Source organism: Brachyistius frenatus, unplaced genomic scaffold (genome assembly GCF_029030835.1).
Source record: "Brachyistius frenatus isolate BFR_SWC_R1_liver_20210118 unplaced genomic scaffold, ASM2903083v1 Contig_298, whole genome shotgun sequence".
NCBI lineage: Eukaryota > Metazoa > Chordata > Actinopteri > Embiotocidae > Brachyistius > Brachyistius frenatus.
The window spans coordinates 18255-35783 of record NW_027210897.1 but is presented as its reverse complement, the minus strand read 5'-3'; the positions used below and the strand labels follow the sequence as shown (position 1 = coordinate 35783).

At 45.1% G+C, this 17529-nt stretch overlaps 1 protein-coding gene across 1 annotated transcript in view; it reads left to right on the top strand.

The window, feature by feature from the left end:
• Positions 1–17529, top strand: part of fras1 (Fraser extracellular matrix complex subunit 1) — a 265766-nt gene that overhangs the window by 244217 nt on the left and 4020 nt on the right. The window contains exons 51-71 of the mRNA XM_069722629.1: positions 496–646; positions 2614–2773; positions 2929–3097; positions 3587–3833; positions 4797–5141; positions 6266–6426; positions 6544–6691; positions 6788–6993; positions 7077–7233; positions 7925–8125; positions 8216–8403; positions 8993–9268; positions 9925–10157; positions 10245–10405; positions 11636–11850; positions 12592–12742; positions 13598–13705; positions 14896–15055; positions 15870–15986; positions 16097–16263; positions 16564–16769. Of these exons, the coding sequence (XP_069578730.1) occupies positions 496–646; positions 2614–2773; positions 2929–3097; positions 3587–3833; positions 4797–5141; positions 6266–6426; positions 6544–6691; positions 6788–6993; positions 7077–7233; positions 7925–8125; positions 8216–8403; positions 8993–9268; positions 9925–10157; positions 10245–10405; positions 11636–11850; positions 12592–12742; positions 13598–13705; positions 14896–15055; positions 15870–15986; positions 16097–16263; positions 16564–16769 (3927 nt within the window). The remainder of the gene's footprint in view (positions 1–495; positions 647–2613; positions 2774–2928; positions 3098–3586; positions 3834–4796; positions 5142–6265; positions 6427–6543; positions 6692–6787; positions 6994–7076; positions 7234–7924; positions 8126–8215; positions 8404–8992; positions 9269–9924; positions 10158–10244; positions 10406–11635; positions 11851–12591; positions 12743–13597; positions 13706–14895; positions 15056–15869; positions 15987–16096; positions 16264–16563; positions 16770–17529) is intronic.

Sequence of the window (17529 nt, the reverse complement as noted above, 5' to 3'; positions counted from 1 at the left end):
AACTACACAGCAGTTTGCAAAGGTCATCCTTCCCCAGGCGGGCCTTCACAATACACCAACCTCAACAATAAAGTTCACTGTCTGATCTGTTCGGTGTAATTCTGTCTGTGTCTGGGGATTTGGATCTTTTTACAATTTATTAACATCGGCACGTCTTCTCTTTTAAAACATTGTTGTTGACATGTTTCACTAAATACAAAAATGTCACCGCATGCTGATAAAAATGTATTCAAGACTACAAACTGAGTCCCAAAAATAATCCTCAGGATCATGAAGTACATTAAACCTGTGAGACTTCATAGAGTAAACACAACGAGGTGTCCGTCCTCCGACACGAAGCTGCTTCATCAGATCCTCTGTGGGAGTTTTCACAAGTTGTTCACTAACAGAAGATTGAAGTTAGCTTCGTTTCCTTCGGAGCACCGTTCATGTCTGTGGTGTAAAACCTTTGTTTAAATGTGGTAGTTTGAGTCCTTTGTGTTGGATGTTTATCAGGCCACCAACCTGATCACCAAGAAGGAGCTGCTGACGATGGACCCCGACACCGACGACGGGCAGCTGGTCTATGAAATCACCACGGAGCCCAAACACGGCTTCCTGGAGAGCAAGCTGAAACCGGGGAGCTCCGTCGGCACCTTCACACAAGGTACACCAGCTCCGTCTGCTTTTACAGAGTTGTACATTTAAACATGTCACATGACAGATCGTAGTCCTCTTCTGATCAGCTGATTTAAATGAAGCCATCAGTGCTGACGTTGTTAAACTGATGTTTGAGTAAATAAAATGCTGAGTTCTTCTTTTCAGCACATTCACATCAGCTGTTTTTCCTTCTTGGTAAAAACAGCTGAGAATCTTTTGTAATGTTTTATAGCAGTCATTAGTGCCAGTGGTCAGAGTTAAGTTGTGGTTCCTAACAGAGACACTCGTGACATGTGACTCCCTAAAAAGAAGCCACGCCTCCCTGTGACCTCTCTGATCTGTTCTTCTAACATCGTTTTATTTGAATGCTGTTTAAAAACTTGACGATAGTTTATAGTTCAGATCTATCAGGACTCACAGGCTGCTTATCAGCTTTATTTCTTAAAGCTCTACGTATTTAAACTAAAGTCAGGGAATAAAATGTTCAGTTGATCTGGTTGAAATTCATTTACATGTTTTGAGTGTTTGAAGATTGAAAGCGTTTCATTCAAGAGAGACAATAAAAACATATAGAACGGCCAAATTTGTTATAATTACAATCAAGATGTCAAAGTCACTGCATCACTCAACACTTCCTGTATTATTTCAAATTAAAAACCTTCTGTCGTTTTATTAGACAGAAATCCTCATTTCTTAAAAATACTTTTATTGTGAAATATTTGCAGGAACGTGACAAAAGTCAAACGATCACGCTTAAGATCAATAATCCAAAACAACTGTTGAAAATAACAGAATTCTCTTGTTAACTTGATCAAATTAAAGAAATAGAAATATACAAATGTACATCCGGTACTTCAACAAACGACGTAACAAATACCGGCCGTTCTCACCCATCAGACACATCAGAGCCGTCTCTGTTTCATTTCGTGTCCTCCGGGCTGATGTTGCTTCACTGCCCTCTTCTGCTCATCCTTCATCATGAGCTCATTCCTAACTGGAACACTTGATGCCGGTTTGATGGATGAAGATGAAATCGTTTTTTCAGACACCTCAGCGCCTGTTCCCGTGCTTCTTCCTGTTTTTTTCTTTGCCCACCTTCACAAATGTATTTCAGATTGAATCAGTGTGTTCTCATCATGTTCACCTGCAGGCTGCAGCGAGCGATCAGTGTCAGCCTGCTGTAGTAAAATGTTGATCCTCCAGGCTGGAGAGCATCTTTGATGTGCTGCACACTCAATTTGGAGCTTGTAAAGATTGTTTTCTTAATGACAACGAATATCCAACAAGTGAAATAAACCTTCCCCCTGAGAGACGAGAAGTATGAATGAATGAGATGAATCCTCGTACAAACCGTCAACGTCATCTTTCATGCATAATGTTTTCAGCTTCTGTGGCTGCGTTCACTGTTTTCTCTGCTTCACTCTCGAGTTTTAACTCGACATCTGAACAATTTTCCAGCACAGAAATCATCTATTCTTTTATTTTTGGACTGTTTGTCCCTGGATGAAAGTATTTCCATTTCTCCAACCTTCTCTGGAAGGTGTAAATGTGGAGAAAATGTGAGCCAGTGATGACTTTTCATTTCCATTCTTTTTCTCCAACTAATGGAAAACAGCTGAAGGCTGCAAATTATGGAACGATTACTTCACAGGAAATACGTTCTTCACAAAGATTTCTATTATCAAGCTTCGATCTGTGTAGAGACTGTTTACCAGCCGTCGGCTCGCACTGAGGTCACAGTGTCAGGTGGAAATCACTGCTGTCTGTCTGAGGGACATTTGTTTGGTTCTCATCGCTAATGACCTGCAGTGAAAAACCTTTTCTGGTATATTTAAAACATTATTTGGATTTTACAAATAAGCAGCAGAACATCGTAGGTCTGTGTGACCTGAAGAGAATCTAAAAGATGTAAAGAGTCTAAAATGAATGATTTGAGCGTTTGATTATCCTCCGTCTGTCCGGGTTCGTCTGCAGCTGACATCAACCTGGGCGTGATCCGCTACGTGCTGCACGAGGAGAACAGCCAGGAAACCGTGGACACCTTCAGGTTTCTGGTCAAAGACAGCAAACCCAACGTGGTCAGCGACAACGTCTTCCACATCCAGTGGTCGCTCATCAGCTTCGAGCACAAAAGGTCCGAATCACCGGAAAACACAGCTGTTTGTTTACATTAACAACTATTTATCTTTCACAAGAACACACACACGCACACACACACACACACACACACATACACACACACACACACACATGCGCACACACCTAAAATAACCTCTCACTGCTTCACAGCTACAATGTGAGTGAGAAGGCCGGCGTTGTCGCGGTGACGGTGAAGCGGACCGGTAATCTCAACCAGTACGCCATCGTGCTGTGCCGCACCGAGCAGGCCAGCGCCACGTCCACCAGCAGCACCGGCTCCCGGCCCGGACAGCAGGACTACGTGGAGTATGCTGGACAGGTAGCATCAAAAATGATGATTATTATTATTATACTGATTCATCCTGTTCAGTTATGTTCAAACATTGTTATTAAGTTCAATAACTGTCTGCATAATATTCTTCAAGCATCAAAGGAGTTTTGAAATAGGTTATAATGAAGTAAATACATTTTAGTTTTAAGTTGGATTCTTATTTATCGTGGAGAAATCAATATTCAGTTTTTAAAGTTTGATTTAAAGTTTGTAAAACACCAGGATTTCTTTTTCTTTCTCTTTTTAACATTATTAGTTTTCCACCGTTAGATTATACCGATTTTTTTTTTTTTTACCAATTTGTGTCGACGTTCACTGATACGATTTGATTTAATCTGCCAACTTGGCCTCCAAAGTTTGACCAAACACCTCCGACATGTTTTAGCTTTACGACTTCAGCAGCACATGAGAAACTAAACGGGATCACAGCCGTGGCCGCGCTCGCTTCTTCACCAGCAGCTCTGCTTCCTCCTCCAGGTCCAGTTCGACGAGCGCGAGGACACCAAGGTGTGCACCGTCGTGATTAACGACGACCAGGTGTTCGAGGGGGCGGAGAGCTTCCAGGTGGAGCTCAGCATGCCCGTGTACGCGCTGCTGGGCGGAAACACGCGCGCCGTCGTCAACATCAACGACACGGAGGACGAACCCACGCTGCAGTTCGACAAGAAGACGTACCACGTCAACGAAAGCACCGGCTTCATCCACGCGCCCGTGGAGAGGAAAGGTACGCCGTGCCGCGCCGCGCCGCGCCGCGCCGCGCCAACGGCTTCCTAACCTGCTCGCTCACGTCATTCAAGCTGCGTCGCGTCAAAACACTCCGGATCAAACATCTGAGCTCTCTGAAGGAAAATAAGCTAAATATTTCACACATGTAAAGATAACCAATTACCAACCAAACTTTACCACATGAAAACAGATAAATACACATGTAGCTGCCTCATGTTTGAGTACTTACATAGTAAACCAGGTGACGCATTCAAAGACTCCTCCGACTGAAAGTTGTAAATTCTAAGAAAGTTCCTAGAATTGAGAATTGTGACTTTTTCTAAGAATTTGCCCTGAAAGTTTAGGATAGATCCTCGTAAAGATCTCAAATTATTCACAAAACATGTTCAGAGAGCTGCTCAGGAGAAGACGTGTCCGGAGCAGGGAGGAGGTCAGAGCAATATTCTTCAGACGCTGAATGCCGTTCATGAAACTCTCCAGATGATATCTGCAGGATGATGTTTGTGGTGGATCATCAGAGACGCTCACTTCTCCCACTCAGCACAAACACAGACGTGAAGGTGATGGCAGCGTGGAGATGTTTGGTGACTGGAGAAATGACTGGAGTCTGTTTTACAACCTTCATCACACAAACACAAACAGACACCAAGAGGGAATATATTTTGATCAGCTTTTAAAAGGACGTGTCACCTAGCAACAGGGTGGACCACACCTCCTCACTAAGATCAGGGTCTCTGTCCTTTCTTTGCTCAGAGTTGCTCTGAGAAGTTTCCTACATCACTCCGAAGCAAAGAGTCCTAGATGGAACTTTTAGTCTCAGTTAGGAGCTCTGAGAAGGAGTCTGAGAATCTCAGGTCTGTCCTCTTCTATCCATCCGATGCAGTTCACTTTAAAAGTTGTATTTGTGCTGTAGAGACCCAGTCGACCCCCGTATGACCCTCAGTGCCCCCCCTCTCCTCAGGCGACACCTCCAGCACCGTGTCCGCTCTCTGCTACACCGTGTCCAAGTCGGCTCAGGGCAGCAGCCTCCACGCTCTGGAGTCCGGCTCCGACTTCAAGAGCCGCGGCATGACCGACGACAACCGCGTCATCTTCGGGCCCGGCGTCGGCATGTCCACCTGCGACGTGAAGCTCATCGACGACAGCGAGTACGAGCTGTCGGAGGAGTTCGAGCTGGTGCTGTCGGACGCCTCCGACAACGCCCGCATGGGCGACGTCTCCGTGGCCAAAGTCGTCATCGATGGACCCAACGACGCCTCCACCGTTTCCCTGAGAAACGCCACGTTTACGTTCAGTGAAGATGCTGGTACTGGTCCTTTCCTCACTGCTGTTGTGTCTCTCTCTTTTCTCGCCACATTTCCACCATAAAAGAAACACATCCTTTCTTTTCACATTTCATATTGCAGCTGTTGAGTTTACAAAGTTGAAAACAGGTGTTACTCTGTCTATCTATCGGTGTTTCATATCGGTTACATCCAAGATTCTTGCACTACTGAACACACGACACTGAAGCCTGCGGCCCATACAGAGGTATCGGTTACAAAATGACTTGATCTGAAAAGCAGTGTAATCCTACATCCCTGATGGTTCACACACGTTCAGTCCCCTTGATAATCAGTTCGTCTTTACATTGCAGTTTGTCATATTTCAGTTTATTTTGGAACAGAGAACATGTTTTGTAGCAGGAAACACAAGATAGATTGTCGCTTCTTATACAACCCCGTTTCCAAAAAGGTTTACACGCTGTCTGGTAAATAAGTAAAAACAGAATGCGATCCCATCCTCCAGGTTAAAGAGGAGAGGGACCATCCAGCTTGTTATCAGCGCTCAGTTCTAAAGCCAGCATCAGTGATGGTACAGGGATGCATTACTGCACATGGCATTCTGTTTTATTTACATTTTACACAGCATCCCAACTTTTTTGGAAACAGGGTTGTTGTTCCACAGTTCCTCATCTGTCTGCTGAGCCTCTTGTTCTCCCTCTGTTCTCCTCTGTTCTCCTCTGTTCTCCCCTGTTCTCCTCTTTTCTCCTCTGTTCTCCCCTGTTCTCCTCTGTTCTCCCTCCCTGTTCTCCTCTGTTCTCCCTCCCTGTTCTCCTCTGTTCTCCCTCCCTGTTCTGTTCTCCTCTGTTCTCCTCTGTTCTCCTCTGTTCTCCTCTCTTGGATAAATGTATCATCCAGGTTCCTGACCAGTCAGCGTCATTAGCTGCTATTAGTTCATGACTGAGATGACTTTTAAATTGCAGAGAAATCAGACTTTATAAACGAGAACACATCGAAGGTCGATTCCATCATACTACAGAAATCAGGATTATATTTAATATTCTTTTAATTATTGCCAAACACAAACCGACTGAATCTAGCAGCTTCAGTGTTTTTCTGAAGTCACGTCCACTGAACATTTAAACCTGTGATTGTTTTTTGTCTACAGGGACAATAGAAATCCCGGTGCTGCGTCACGGCAGCGACCTTTCCTCCTTGACCTCCGTGTGGTGTGCCACCCGACCGTCAGACCCCCCCTCGGCCAGCCCGGGGGTCGACTACATCCCCAGCTCCAAGAAGGTGGAGTTCAAACCTGGAAAGACCGAGGAGGTACCGACATATGTTAAAACATATTTTATCATCGACACTCGTCTTTGGTGTTTTTTCGTACCCACTCGATAACATTTTGACCTTCACAAACCCGGCGGACACGCTTCCTTCTCACAGACGTGCAGTTTGACCATCATGGACGACATCCAGAACCCGTCGATCGAAGGACCCGAGCACTTCGTGGTGTTCCTCAGTTCTCCTCAGGGCGCCGTGCTGCAGGAGCCGTACGAAGCCAACGTGGTCATCGCTGACACCTTCCAGGACAGTATGTACACGGGAACTTTAACACGCTCAAATATACACTTTTACTTTATCAATTATTCAGAATCAGCTTTCTCACTTCTGTCTTCCTCCGTCTCAGTTCCCAGCATGCAGTTTGAGAAGAGTGCCTTCACCGTGAAGGAGAAGGACCGCGTCCTCCACGTCCGCGTCCTCCGGACCGGCGACCTGTCCTTCACGTCGTCGGTGCGCTGCTTCACCCGGACCGTGTCGGCCATGGTGATGGAGGACTTCGAGGAGAGGAGGAACGCGGACGAGTCCCGCATCACTTTCCTGAAAGGAGAGAAGGTGAAACCCAAAGTTCAGCAGGATGTCGAGTTTCTCTCCTCGTCCTCAGACTCATCAGTGTTTGGTGGTTTTCTGTTTCCCAGGTGAAGAACTGCACCGTTCACATCAACGACGACTCCGTCTTCGAGCCCGACGAGGAGTTCCAGGTGCATCTTGGGACACCGCTGGGTGACCACTGGAGCGGCGCCATGGTGGGCGCCAGCGACATCGTCACCATCACCATCACCAACGATGAAGACGGTGAGCAGGCGCTCAGTCACGATGCAGGAGTCATGATTCACACACAGATACACCGATGTTCTGATATCAGATTCATTCATCCAGAGATTTATTTATCTGGACCCTGAAGCTTCTTCGTCTTTGGTCGTGTTTTTTTAGCATTCATTTTTTTTGTCTCATTCATTAATCTAGCAGAATATGGACAAAACGTCTTTTTTTTTAAATGCATACAAATAGTAGAAAAGTAAATGTTTGTCTTCAACACAACAGCATCACAAACTGCAGCCTCCAAAGTAACAGAGTCATAAAACAGTTGTAATACAGTTGAAGGTCATTGAAAAGATTGAAAAGACCTTTGTGTCTCCCAGTCGTTGACTCGGCTCAATTACAAATGTCCTCCCATTTCTAAAGATTCTTTATTTATATTGATCATTACTTTTTATAATATTTTGGTCTGAGGTCCTGTGTCAGGGAATGTCCTGTTTTGTATTTAAGAAACAAAGAAAATGTCTAAATAAAGAGGTCCAAAAAAGTTTGAACAAAACCTGAACATTACCTTCATGAAGGAAGGATTTATTGCAGCGCAACTTTCGTTTTGCCTCAATGTTTAAACCTCTTGTCCACTGATTGTCTCCCGTTATGTGCGTGTGACATACCGGTGGCCACCAGAGGGCAGCACTCTGACCTGTTGTTTCCTCTCCCTTTGCTCCAGCTCCCACCATCGAGTTCCAGCAGGCGTCCTATCAGGTCCGAGAGCCTCCCGGTCCGGACGGCATCGAGGTGCTCGACATCAAGGTGATCCGGACCGGCGATCTGGATCGAACCTCCAAGATCCGCTGCAGCACGCGGGACGGATCGGCCCAGTCCGGAGTCGACTACAATCCCAAAAGCCGAGTGCTCAAATTCACTCCCGGTCAGGGCCTGAAAAATAGTAAAACTGTTGGTACGGATGTGAGAGGAGAGCAGCGGGAGGAGTTCATACTTCTGTTCTTATATTTCCTAGGAATGGACCACATCCTGTTCAAAGTGGAGATTTTATCCAATGAGGACAGAGAGTGGCACGAATCCTTCTCCTTGGTGCTCGGCCCCGATGACCCCGTGGAGGCGGTGATCGGGGAGATCACCATGGCAACGGTGACGATTCTGGACCAGGAGGCTGCGGGCAGTCTCATCCTCCCTGCTCCACCTATCGTAAGACAACTTTCACCTCCAGGACGAATGCGGACGCGAAGCAGCAGCAGCAGCAAGACGTTAAAGACTCAATCGTTGTTTTCGACTGAGCGTGTGGCCAGTTTTTTAGTTTTCTGCTGCTCTGACGGAGAAACATTCGTCTCTCCACTCCCGGCAAAACACTTCTCTCCTCTAATACATATTCAGGAACTCCAGAACAGCAGCAGTAAATGTGGGCAGCGTTTTTCCTACAGGCGTATGTTAATAGGCTTTTACATTTCTTATGCATTTAACCAGAAGCCCTCACAATGAATCTATCAGTTCAGCCATATTCATCTGCCATGAAGATATTACATGGTGGGTGATTTCACCCCAGATGCCTTTTAGTGCTCAGCAGGAGTCTCCTGCAGTGTTTGTGCTGCCTTCCACCTCCTAAATATAAAACTACTGTTAGTAGAGTCGAGTTATCTTAGAAAAGAAAAGAAAGTTGAAATTCTGGGAAACATGTTCTCCATCATCATCATCACCCCTCCTCCCTCCTTCCTCTTCCCTCCTCCCTCCTCCCCCCTCCCTCCTCCCTCCTTCCTCCTCCCTCCTCCCTCCTCCTCAGGTGGTCTCTCTGGCCGACTACGATCACATCCCTGAGGTGACCAAAGAGGGCAGTAAGAAGACGCCCTCCCCGGGTTACCCTCTGGTGTGCGTCACCCCCTGTGACCCCCACTACCCCAAGTTCTCCGTGATGAAGGAGCGCTGCGAGGAGGCGGGAATCAACCAGACCCAGGTCCACTTCTCCTGGGAGGTGGCGGCGCCGACCGACACCAACGGGGCCCGCTCCCCGTTCGAGACCGTCACCGACACCACGCCGTACACCAGCGTCAACCATATGGTGAGTTGTAAGATGTTTATTATGGTGAACGCACCATCTTACTTTATTAACTCAAATAATGGAACTAATCAGCACACAATGTTGTTTTTGTTACAAAAACTGCAAGTGACAGTCAAATAACATAAATTCAGTGATTTACAAAAAAAAAGTTTCTGCAGATGAAGAATTTTCCAGAAGAACAAACTCTCAGTAATGATATGAATTGTAATAGAAATGAAGCAGGACGTCCAATTCAGAGGACAAGTGATTATTGATACATGAAATGAATACTTGGAAACTTTAACAATTAATTCATTCCTTAGTTGTTACTTGCTGTTGGAAAAAAATTACTTCTACTGTGGAAGGAAGTTTTGACACATTTGGGGTACACTTACAGAGGTTGGCCAGTGGGTGGCAGTATATGGGAGGACATTAGTGTCCATATGGGAGGACATTAGTGTCCATTGATGTGGCTGATGTGCAACTGTACCATCAACCCCCATGAACATACCAGACAACAGCTTTGAGTAGCCGTCCAGTGTCGTGACCACGATGCATGAAGAGATGAAAGAGGAGCCGATGGGATGAGACTCAGTTGTTTCAGTTTTTCACGGGATGATGAGATGATAATGCTCCCCGTCTTCCTCGTCCTCGTCCGTCCTCCGTTGTCCTCTCAGGTCCTGGACAGTATTTATTTCAGCCGCCGCTTCCACGTCCGCTGCGTGGCTCAGGCCCGCGACAAATCCGGCCACCTGGGAACGCCACTGAGGAGCAACATCGCCACCGTCGGCACGGACGGCTCCATCTGCCACACGCCGGTTACCACGGGAACCGCCCGGGGCTTCCAGGCTCAGTCCTTCATCGCCACGCTGAAATACCTGGATGTGAAGCACAAGGAGCACCCCAACCGGTCGGTCACTGCTTCATGAAGGCTTCTTACGCCGGAGGAACATCTTCTTGTGTTAATGTCTTCTCTGCTCTGCTCGTCCCCGTTCAGCATCCACATCTCGGTGCAGATCCCCCACCAGGACGGCATGCTGCCCCTAGTGTCCACCATGCCGCTGCACAACCTGCACTTCCTGCTGTCGGAGTCCATCTACAGGCAGCAGCACGTCTGCTCCAACCTGGTCACCCTCAAAGACCTGGAGGGGCTCTCAGGTCAGTCACACACACACACACACACACACACACACACACACACACACACACACACACACACACACACACACACACACACACACACACACACACACACACGAACACACACACACAAACACACAGACACACACACACACACACAGACACACACACACACACACACACACACACACACACACACACACACACACACACACACACACACACACACACACACACACACACACACACACACGCACACACACACACACAGACCCGCTGAGGTTCCATGTACATCAAAGAGCTGAAACAGGAGAACATGTTGTCTCCCGGAGGATAAGCACATAATTTACATTCACTTCTTAATTAATACAACAATAAAACATGCTGCAATTCATTTATTTTCTACATCTCATGGTTTAATTGTTTATGCTGCAGTCTTAAGAACGTATGTAATCAATAATACATGCAAGTCTTACAAACACAGATGTAATAAACATGTTTCCTCTGAATCTGTTATTTCCTGTATATTAGGGTTGCAGCAGCAGACCGCGATATTAAAATGGATGTTCATCATACCGTGAACAAGTGCTTCAACCGCTATTTTGATGCTTGCCTGCACGTTGCAACTCTCCTCCTGTCCTCCACTGCCTGTCAGACTCAGCAAAGGGCGACACTAACACAACAGCAGCGGAGAAAACAAAACGGATCACATCACCATCTCCTTTATTAATAATCGTTTAGAGCTTCTGACAGCACTGTTTTCAGATTTTTTTTTACAACCAAATATTCAAATATTGGAGTAGATAATCAGCTCAATATCCCACAATGAAAATCATAATTGCTTGGAGTTGCATGCAAAATATTTGAGAAAGATCCACCTCAAGCAACCACAGCAGCAAAATCCTGCTTTACATTCATGGGTTTTATTTATTTTCAAAAGGGAGACTTTTTTGCACTTCAAATTAACAATGAAACTGCTAATAATAATAATAATGATAATAATAATAATCGGCCTAATAATAATGAAATACAGTACACCGTGATATAACCATGAGACGGTTATCATACCGTCAAAAACTCATTCTGTTGCAACCCTTCTGCATAAATGTTTTATTGCAGCCTTACCTGCTTAAATGTTAAAATTGTGGTTAAACTTTGACCAGATCTTTGTTTAAATCAGAGCGTTTAATTTCCTGTGATCAGATATTTTTGGAGATCTTTTCCTGCTAACACGAACCTGTCCCACAGAGACGGGTTTCCTGGACGACGTGTCCTACGACAGCATCTCTCTGGGCCCCGGCTACGACCGGCCCTACCAGTTCAACCCCAACGTCCGCGAGGCCAAAAGCATCCAACTCTACAAACACCTCAACCTGAAGAGCTGCATCTGGACCTTCGACGCCTACTACGACATGACCGAGCTCATCGACGTCTGCTCGGGATCCGTCACCGCCGACTTCCAGGTGAACAGGACGGCCGAGGGATGGCTCACAAAAAGATTTATGTTGTTGTAGCTTAAAGCTGCCTGGAATAAAACCTGCTGAGTAATCGATAATAATAATAATAATAATAATAAACTTTATTTGCACAGCACCTTTCATACAAGAAGTGCAGCTCAAAGTGCTTCACAGCAAGAAAATGACCTGCAGTGTTTCACACATAAAGGAACATAACAAAATATAGAAAAGAAACAAAATGCATCAAATTAAACACAAATAGAGTTCAAATATAAAATAAAGCAATAGAGGAACTGCTATGGAGCCGGCTCATCGACTGAGCAGCTTCTCAGCCTGGTCTTAAACCTAAAGATTCATTCTTGTGTTTCCACAGTCATAGTTTTATCGATCTCCAAACGTGGTCCACTGGTGCATCAAACCGTCTTCATCAGAAGTTTGATTTATCACATAACTTACTATTATTTCATTTTGGCTCAAATGTGAACTTTGTGGCATCCAGCTGAAAGCTTCAGAACGAGTCAATAAGTCAGCGAGTTTCCTTCAAACTGGAGACAGACAAGAAAACAAATGAAACATGTTCTCAGTGAAGAAAAGCAGAACAAATCTGCACGTCTTTATTTGTGTCCTTTGATCAAAGTGCATTAAATCTTGCGAAGATTGTTGTCTGTACGAAGTCCTCAGTGAAGGTTGAACCAGGACCAGATCCGTCTGGAGAAGCAACACTGACGCGTGCTGCTGTTCTTGCAGGTCCGTGACTCGGCTCAGTCCTTCCTGACGGTGCAGGTTCCTCTCTACGTGTCCTACATCTACGTGACGGCCCCCCGAGGCTGGGCCTCCCTGGAGCACCACACCGAGATGGAGTTCTCCTTCTTCTACGACACCGTGCTGTGGAGGACAGGTCAGCATGGAGATGTTTCACTTCAACCAAACTCTGAATCACAAAACAAAACTCAGCTGCTAAAAAGCTGCACATCTTAATTTCTGAGGCAGTTAGAGCTGCAGAGGTTCAGCATGGAAGTTTCTACATCGTGCCGTCATTTCAGTCCTGATCTTCATCTACGTGTTTGTGAATATTGTGTTTTTTGCTCACCTGATATGAAGCAGGTTAAAACGTTAAAGGCTGCAGAGTGTTTCAGTTCATCCCAAAATCATTCATACGCACGTCTAATGTTTGTGTTCAAAACTTCACTTCTGGCTGGAGATGAAGTGAAACAGGACAGGAAGACATGGTGCTACAGATATAAATGAGAACAACTATTTTCCTGTTTTGTTTTGTTTTTTACATTTCTATGAAAAATATCATGTCCATAATGTGAAGCGGTCACACTGGACAACCAACAAAGGACTCGTCATGGAGGAGAAAACTACTGCAGGAGCTGGTCTCAGTTTATAGTTGATGAGAACACTGAGGATTTTGGACATTTTAGTAAAGCGTGTATAAAAAAAAAAACATGGAAATAGTTATTATTTATTAACAACATCTCTGGCAAAATGTCTTCCAATGTTTTGTCACTTGTTTAAGTCATTTACAGACGATGAAACATGTTTGACATGAGAATCTGACATGGTATGAATCATTTTGGGCTTAACTGTACATATACAACTTCCAAAAATAGGAACTTTTATTTGATATTAATTTGAAGAAACGTTTGTCGGATGATTGTAAAAACCTCATTCTCGATGCACCTGATGAAAATGTGGGTGTTGCACCTGTGTCTGGGTCTCGGTGTGACTTTCTGCTTCCTGTCTGCAGGTATCCAGACCGACAGCGTCCTCTCAGCCAGACTGCAGATCATCAGGATCTACATCAGAGAGGACGGACGGCTGGTGATCGAGTTCAAAACGCACGCCAAGTTCAGAGGTCAGTTCACAACAGTTCACAGGTTCCAACACAAGAGGAGTGAAGATCTTCTGGAGGAATACTATGATGGAGAGAAACTACTTACATTTAATTCATTAGAAAATAAGCTGAACTGTAATCGGTTACAGTTGCCGGGAAAACATATATAATAAACGACAGTAGCTATACAAAATATTGGAGGTTACAAAGTTAAAATGCTTAAATTTAGAATAAATACCATTTGTGTCTTGTTATCATACAGAAATGTTTTCTGACTCCATTTATTTGACAGTTAAGTTCAAATCTTAAACGTTGATTTTGTTTGGTTTCTATTGTTTTAAATCGCCTCTCATCTGCCAATCAAATCACTGTGACCACAGCAAGGCGGTTGGTCAAATCACAACACAGGTTATTTCAGGGCACTTCACACATTAAAGTTCTAACAGCAGAACTTTACAACATTATACAGACAAACCAACAATTCAACAATTCACACATAAGCTGGGAGGGAGAAAAAAAATCCAACAGAGGGAAGGAAAACTCTCCTTTAACAGGAAGAAACCTCCGACAGAGGGAAGGAAAACTCCGCTTTAACAGGAAGAAACCTCCGACAGAGGGAAGGAAAACTCTCCTTTAACAGGAAGAAACCTCCGACAGAGGGAAGGAAAACTCTCCTTTAACAGGAAGAAAGCTCTGACGATGGTTCGATCATCACTCAGCAGGGAGTCGACCTGAACTTCGACCCGGTTTGAGGTTGTGGGAAAATGTTTTCTTCACTGCAGTCAGTTGTGTTTGACATCTTTGTGATTTGTTTTGGTTGTTGAGCTTTAAAATCAAAAACTTTTCAACCTGAATTAAAGTTATTTTAAAATAGTGTTAATAACAGTTTGACAGTAATCCGTGCTGACTTCTGTTGGGAAATTTAAACTGACTATTTTACATTTATTTTTTTGGACTTCTCAGCTTTAAAACCTGGTTTAAAGCATTTGTTGGAAAAGTAATCAAAATGCACATTTACATATAAATACAGTTACATGATAGCAGGATTTTAAAAGTAACCTTCCCAACGCCGGTCCTCCTCAGTGGTATTAACACAACAGATTACAGTTGAGTTGATGTACTGATGGACCACCAGAGGAGTCGTTCTCTGATCTTCTCACCATCACTTCCACGTATTAAAAACACTTTCCTCTGTGTGATTCTTCCTGTAGGTCAGTTTGTCGTTGAACACCACACTCTGCCGGGACACAAGTCCCACCTGATGGCCCCGGACCACCTCGGAGGCATCGAGTTCGACATGCAGCTGCTGTGGAGCGCTCAGACCTTCGACTCCCCGTACCAGCTGTGGAGGGCCACCAGCTCCTACAGCAGGTCAGCAGGTCACGTTCATCCTTCAGTTACAACCATGGAGAGCAGGGAGAAACGCTCCTCAGTGGTCACATTCAGGGTTTTATTTAGATGTTGACGCTTTGCTCAGGAGTGACATTTACAGGAAGGTAAATAAGTATAACCAAGTGGCAACCAGCGGTGACGTCCCCCGTTGGTTTGTGAACGTTATGAATCCTCCAGTTCAGATTCTGTCCGTCACCATCTTGCTAGTTCGGAGAGGTTTGGAGCAGGAAGTGACCATATTTGGATGAGCTGGGGGAGGAAACCTGACGATACTACGTCCCGCCCACCGATAGCTGTAACCTGACTGCACCACAGGCCTGTCAATCAAACAGACACGCCCCCAAAACCAGGTCTTCTTGAATCTTCTTTTCTAATGAATGAGGGATTATTTTCAGATGGACCTCCAGAAAACTAATAAGAAGGAGTGACTTTAGCTAACAACACCGAGATAACTGATGGACACATTTTATTCACTTTGGATTTGATGAGAGAAGTTGAATGGGAGTCTATGGAGCCGGAGGCTTTTTGGAGCCGACCTCTAGTGGCACTCGCTGGTATTGCAGCTGAAGACACTTCTGCATCTTTTCAGACCTGGAACCTACGAACACTTTGGAAGCTGGAAGATGAACTGCAGAGCTGCTTTCATAATGTTTGCGATACTAAGGAGCCATTTGAATGGCTGAATCCAGTCAAAGTTCCTTCCAGAAGGTTTCCATCTGCTCCTTCAGATTTCAACCCCTGGTTTCAACAGCGTTTCTTGGTAATAGTCATGTTGTGTTGTACTGTCCAACAGGAAGGACTATTCTGGAGAGTACACCGTGTTCCTGATCCCCTGCACCGTCCAGCCCACTCAGCCTTGGATCGACCCCGGAGACAAACCGCTGTCCTGCACGGCTCACGCTCCGGAGAAGTACGACTGTAGAGACTTACAGCACACAGTCTCTCCGAAAGACCTGTTTTAGGATTAAAGTCCAGCTCCAGTTTAATCCGTCTTTAATCTGTCCTGTTGTCGTCCGGCAGGTTTCTGGTGCCGATCGCCTTCCAGCAGACCAACAGACCCGTTCCAGTGGTTTACTCCCTCAACACGGAGTTCCAGCTGTGCAACAACGAGAAGGTGTTCATGATGGACCCGGCCACCGCTGACGTTTCCATGGCGGAGATGGACTACAAGGGAGCGTTCTCCATGGGTACGACGGGGGGGCTCCACACAAACATAGATAACCTTCGTAGAACAGATGCTCAGAAATGTTCCATGTCATTTTATCTTATAAATTTAAACAAACTGACCTGTTTGTTGTCTAAAATGTTGGTGGAGCTAGAGATGTATTTGATCAAAATGAATTTCTGGACACGAATAATGCTTTTCAGTCATATACAGACAAATTAAATGAATCATGTTTGTGGAAAATAAATTCAGTGACAGATAAAGAAGGTTTGATGTTTGATGCTGCAGAAAACTCAACGTGTCCCTGTGCTGCCGCCTGCAGGTCAGACTATGTATGGCAGGGTGCTGTGGAACCCTGAGCAGAACCTGAACGCAGCCTACAAGCTGCAGCTGGAGAAGGTGTACCTGTGCACCGGCAGGGACGGCTACGTTCCCTTCTTCGACCCCACGGGGACTCTGTACAACGAGGGGCCGCAGTACGGCTGCATCCAACCCAACAAGCACCTCAAACATCGCTTCCTGCTGCTGGTACATTTATATCAGGAACTAATTCTCTGATTTTACTTCTGTTTTCTGACCTGTGGTGCATGTTTGAGCTGATGTGTTCAAAAGGCATCATTTTACTACCAAACTGAGGGTGAAACTCATTACCGGAAAAGGAATGAATATTTTTCTCATTCTGATCAGTTTTACTTTGTTGTCATTTATGTTTGAAGACTTGCTGGTGTTCAGGATGCAGTCGGTGTTCAGTTAGTTCCAGTAAAGATAAAACAGCACAAATGAACCCTGGAAACTGTTTTCATTAAGGTTCGCTAAGACACACCGAAGACAGAACCCAAGTCAATCCTGACATTGACCTCCCATAATAGTGTTTCTGATTTTGTCTTTATTCCAGTATAACATTTTGCTGTGGTTGAAAATAATGAATGCATAAAACTAAATTGACCTTTTCCACATGTCAAACCCTGAAGCACTTTAAGCTTTCTTTTGATGTATTGCGTCTGGTGGCCTCTGATGACCTCTGATGGCCTCAGATGACCTCAGATGACCTCAGATGACTTGTTCTTCCTGCACACAGCAGGCTGTCATCCCCCCGTACAAACCAAACAACACATAACTTCCTTTTTGTACCTGCCAGAGCCGGTCTGACCGTTCCCACCTGTCCCTGGGAGGGGAGTTATTCAAAGGCTGTGGGTTATTTAAATCACTGACATTCTTCACCATGTAAATGTTTTCATTTACAAACCATCATCTGTTTTTCCTGTTACAACAGAATGTGTACAAGACG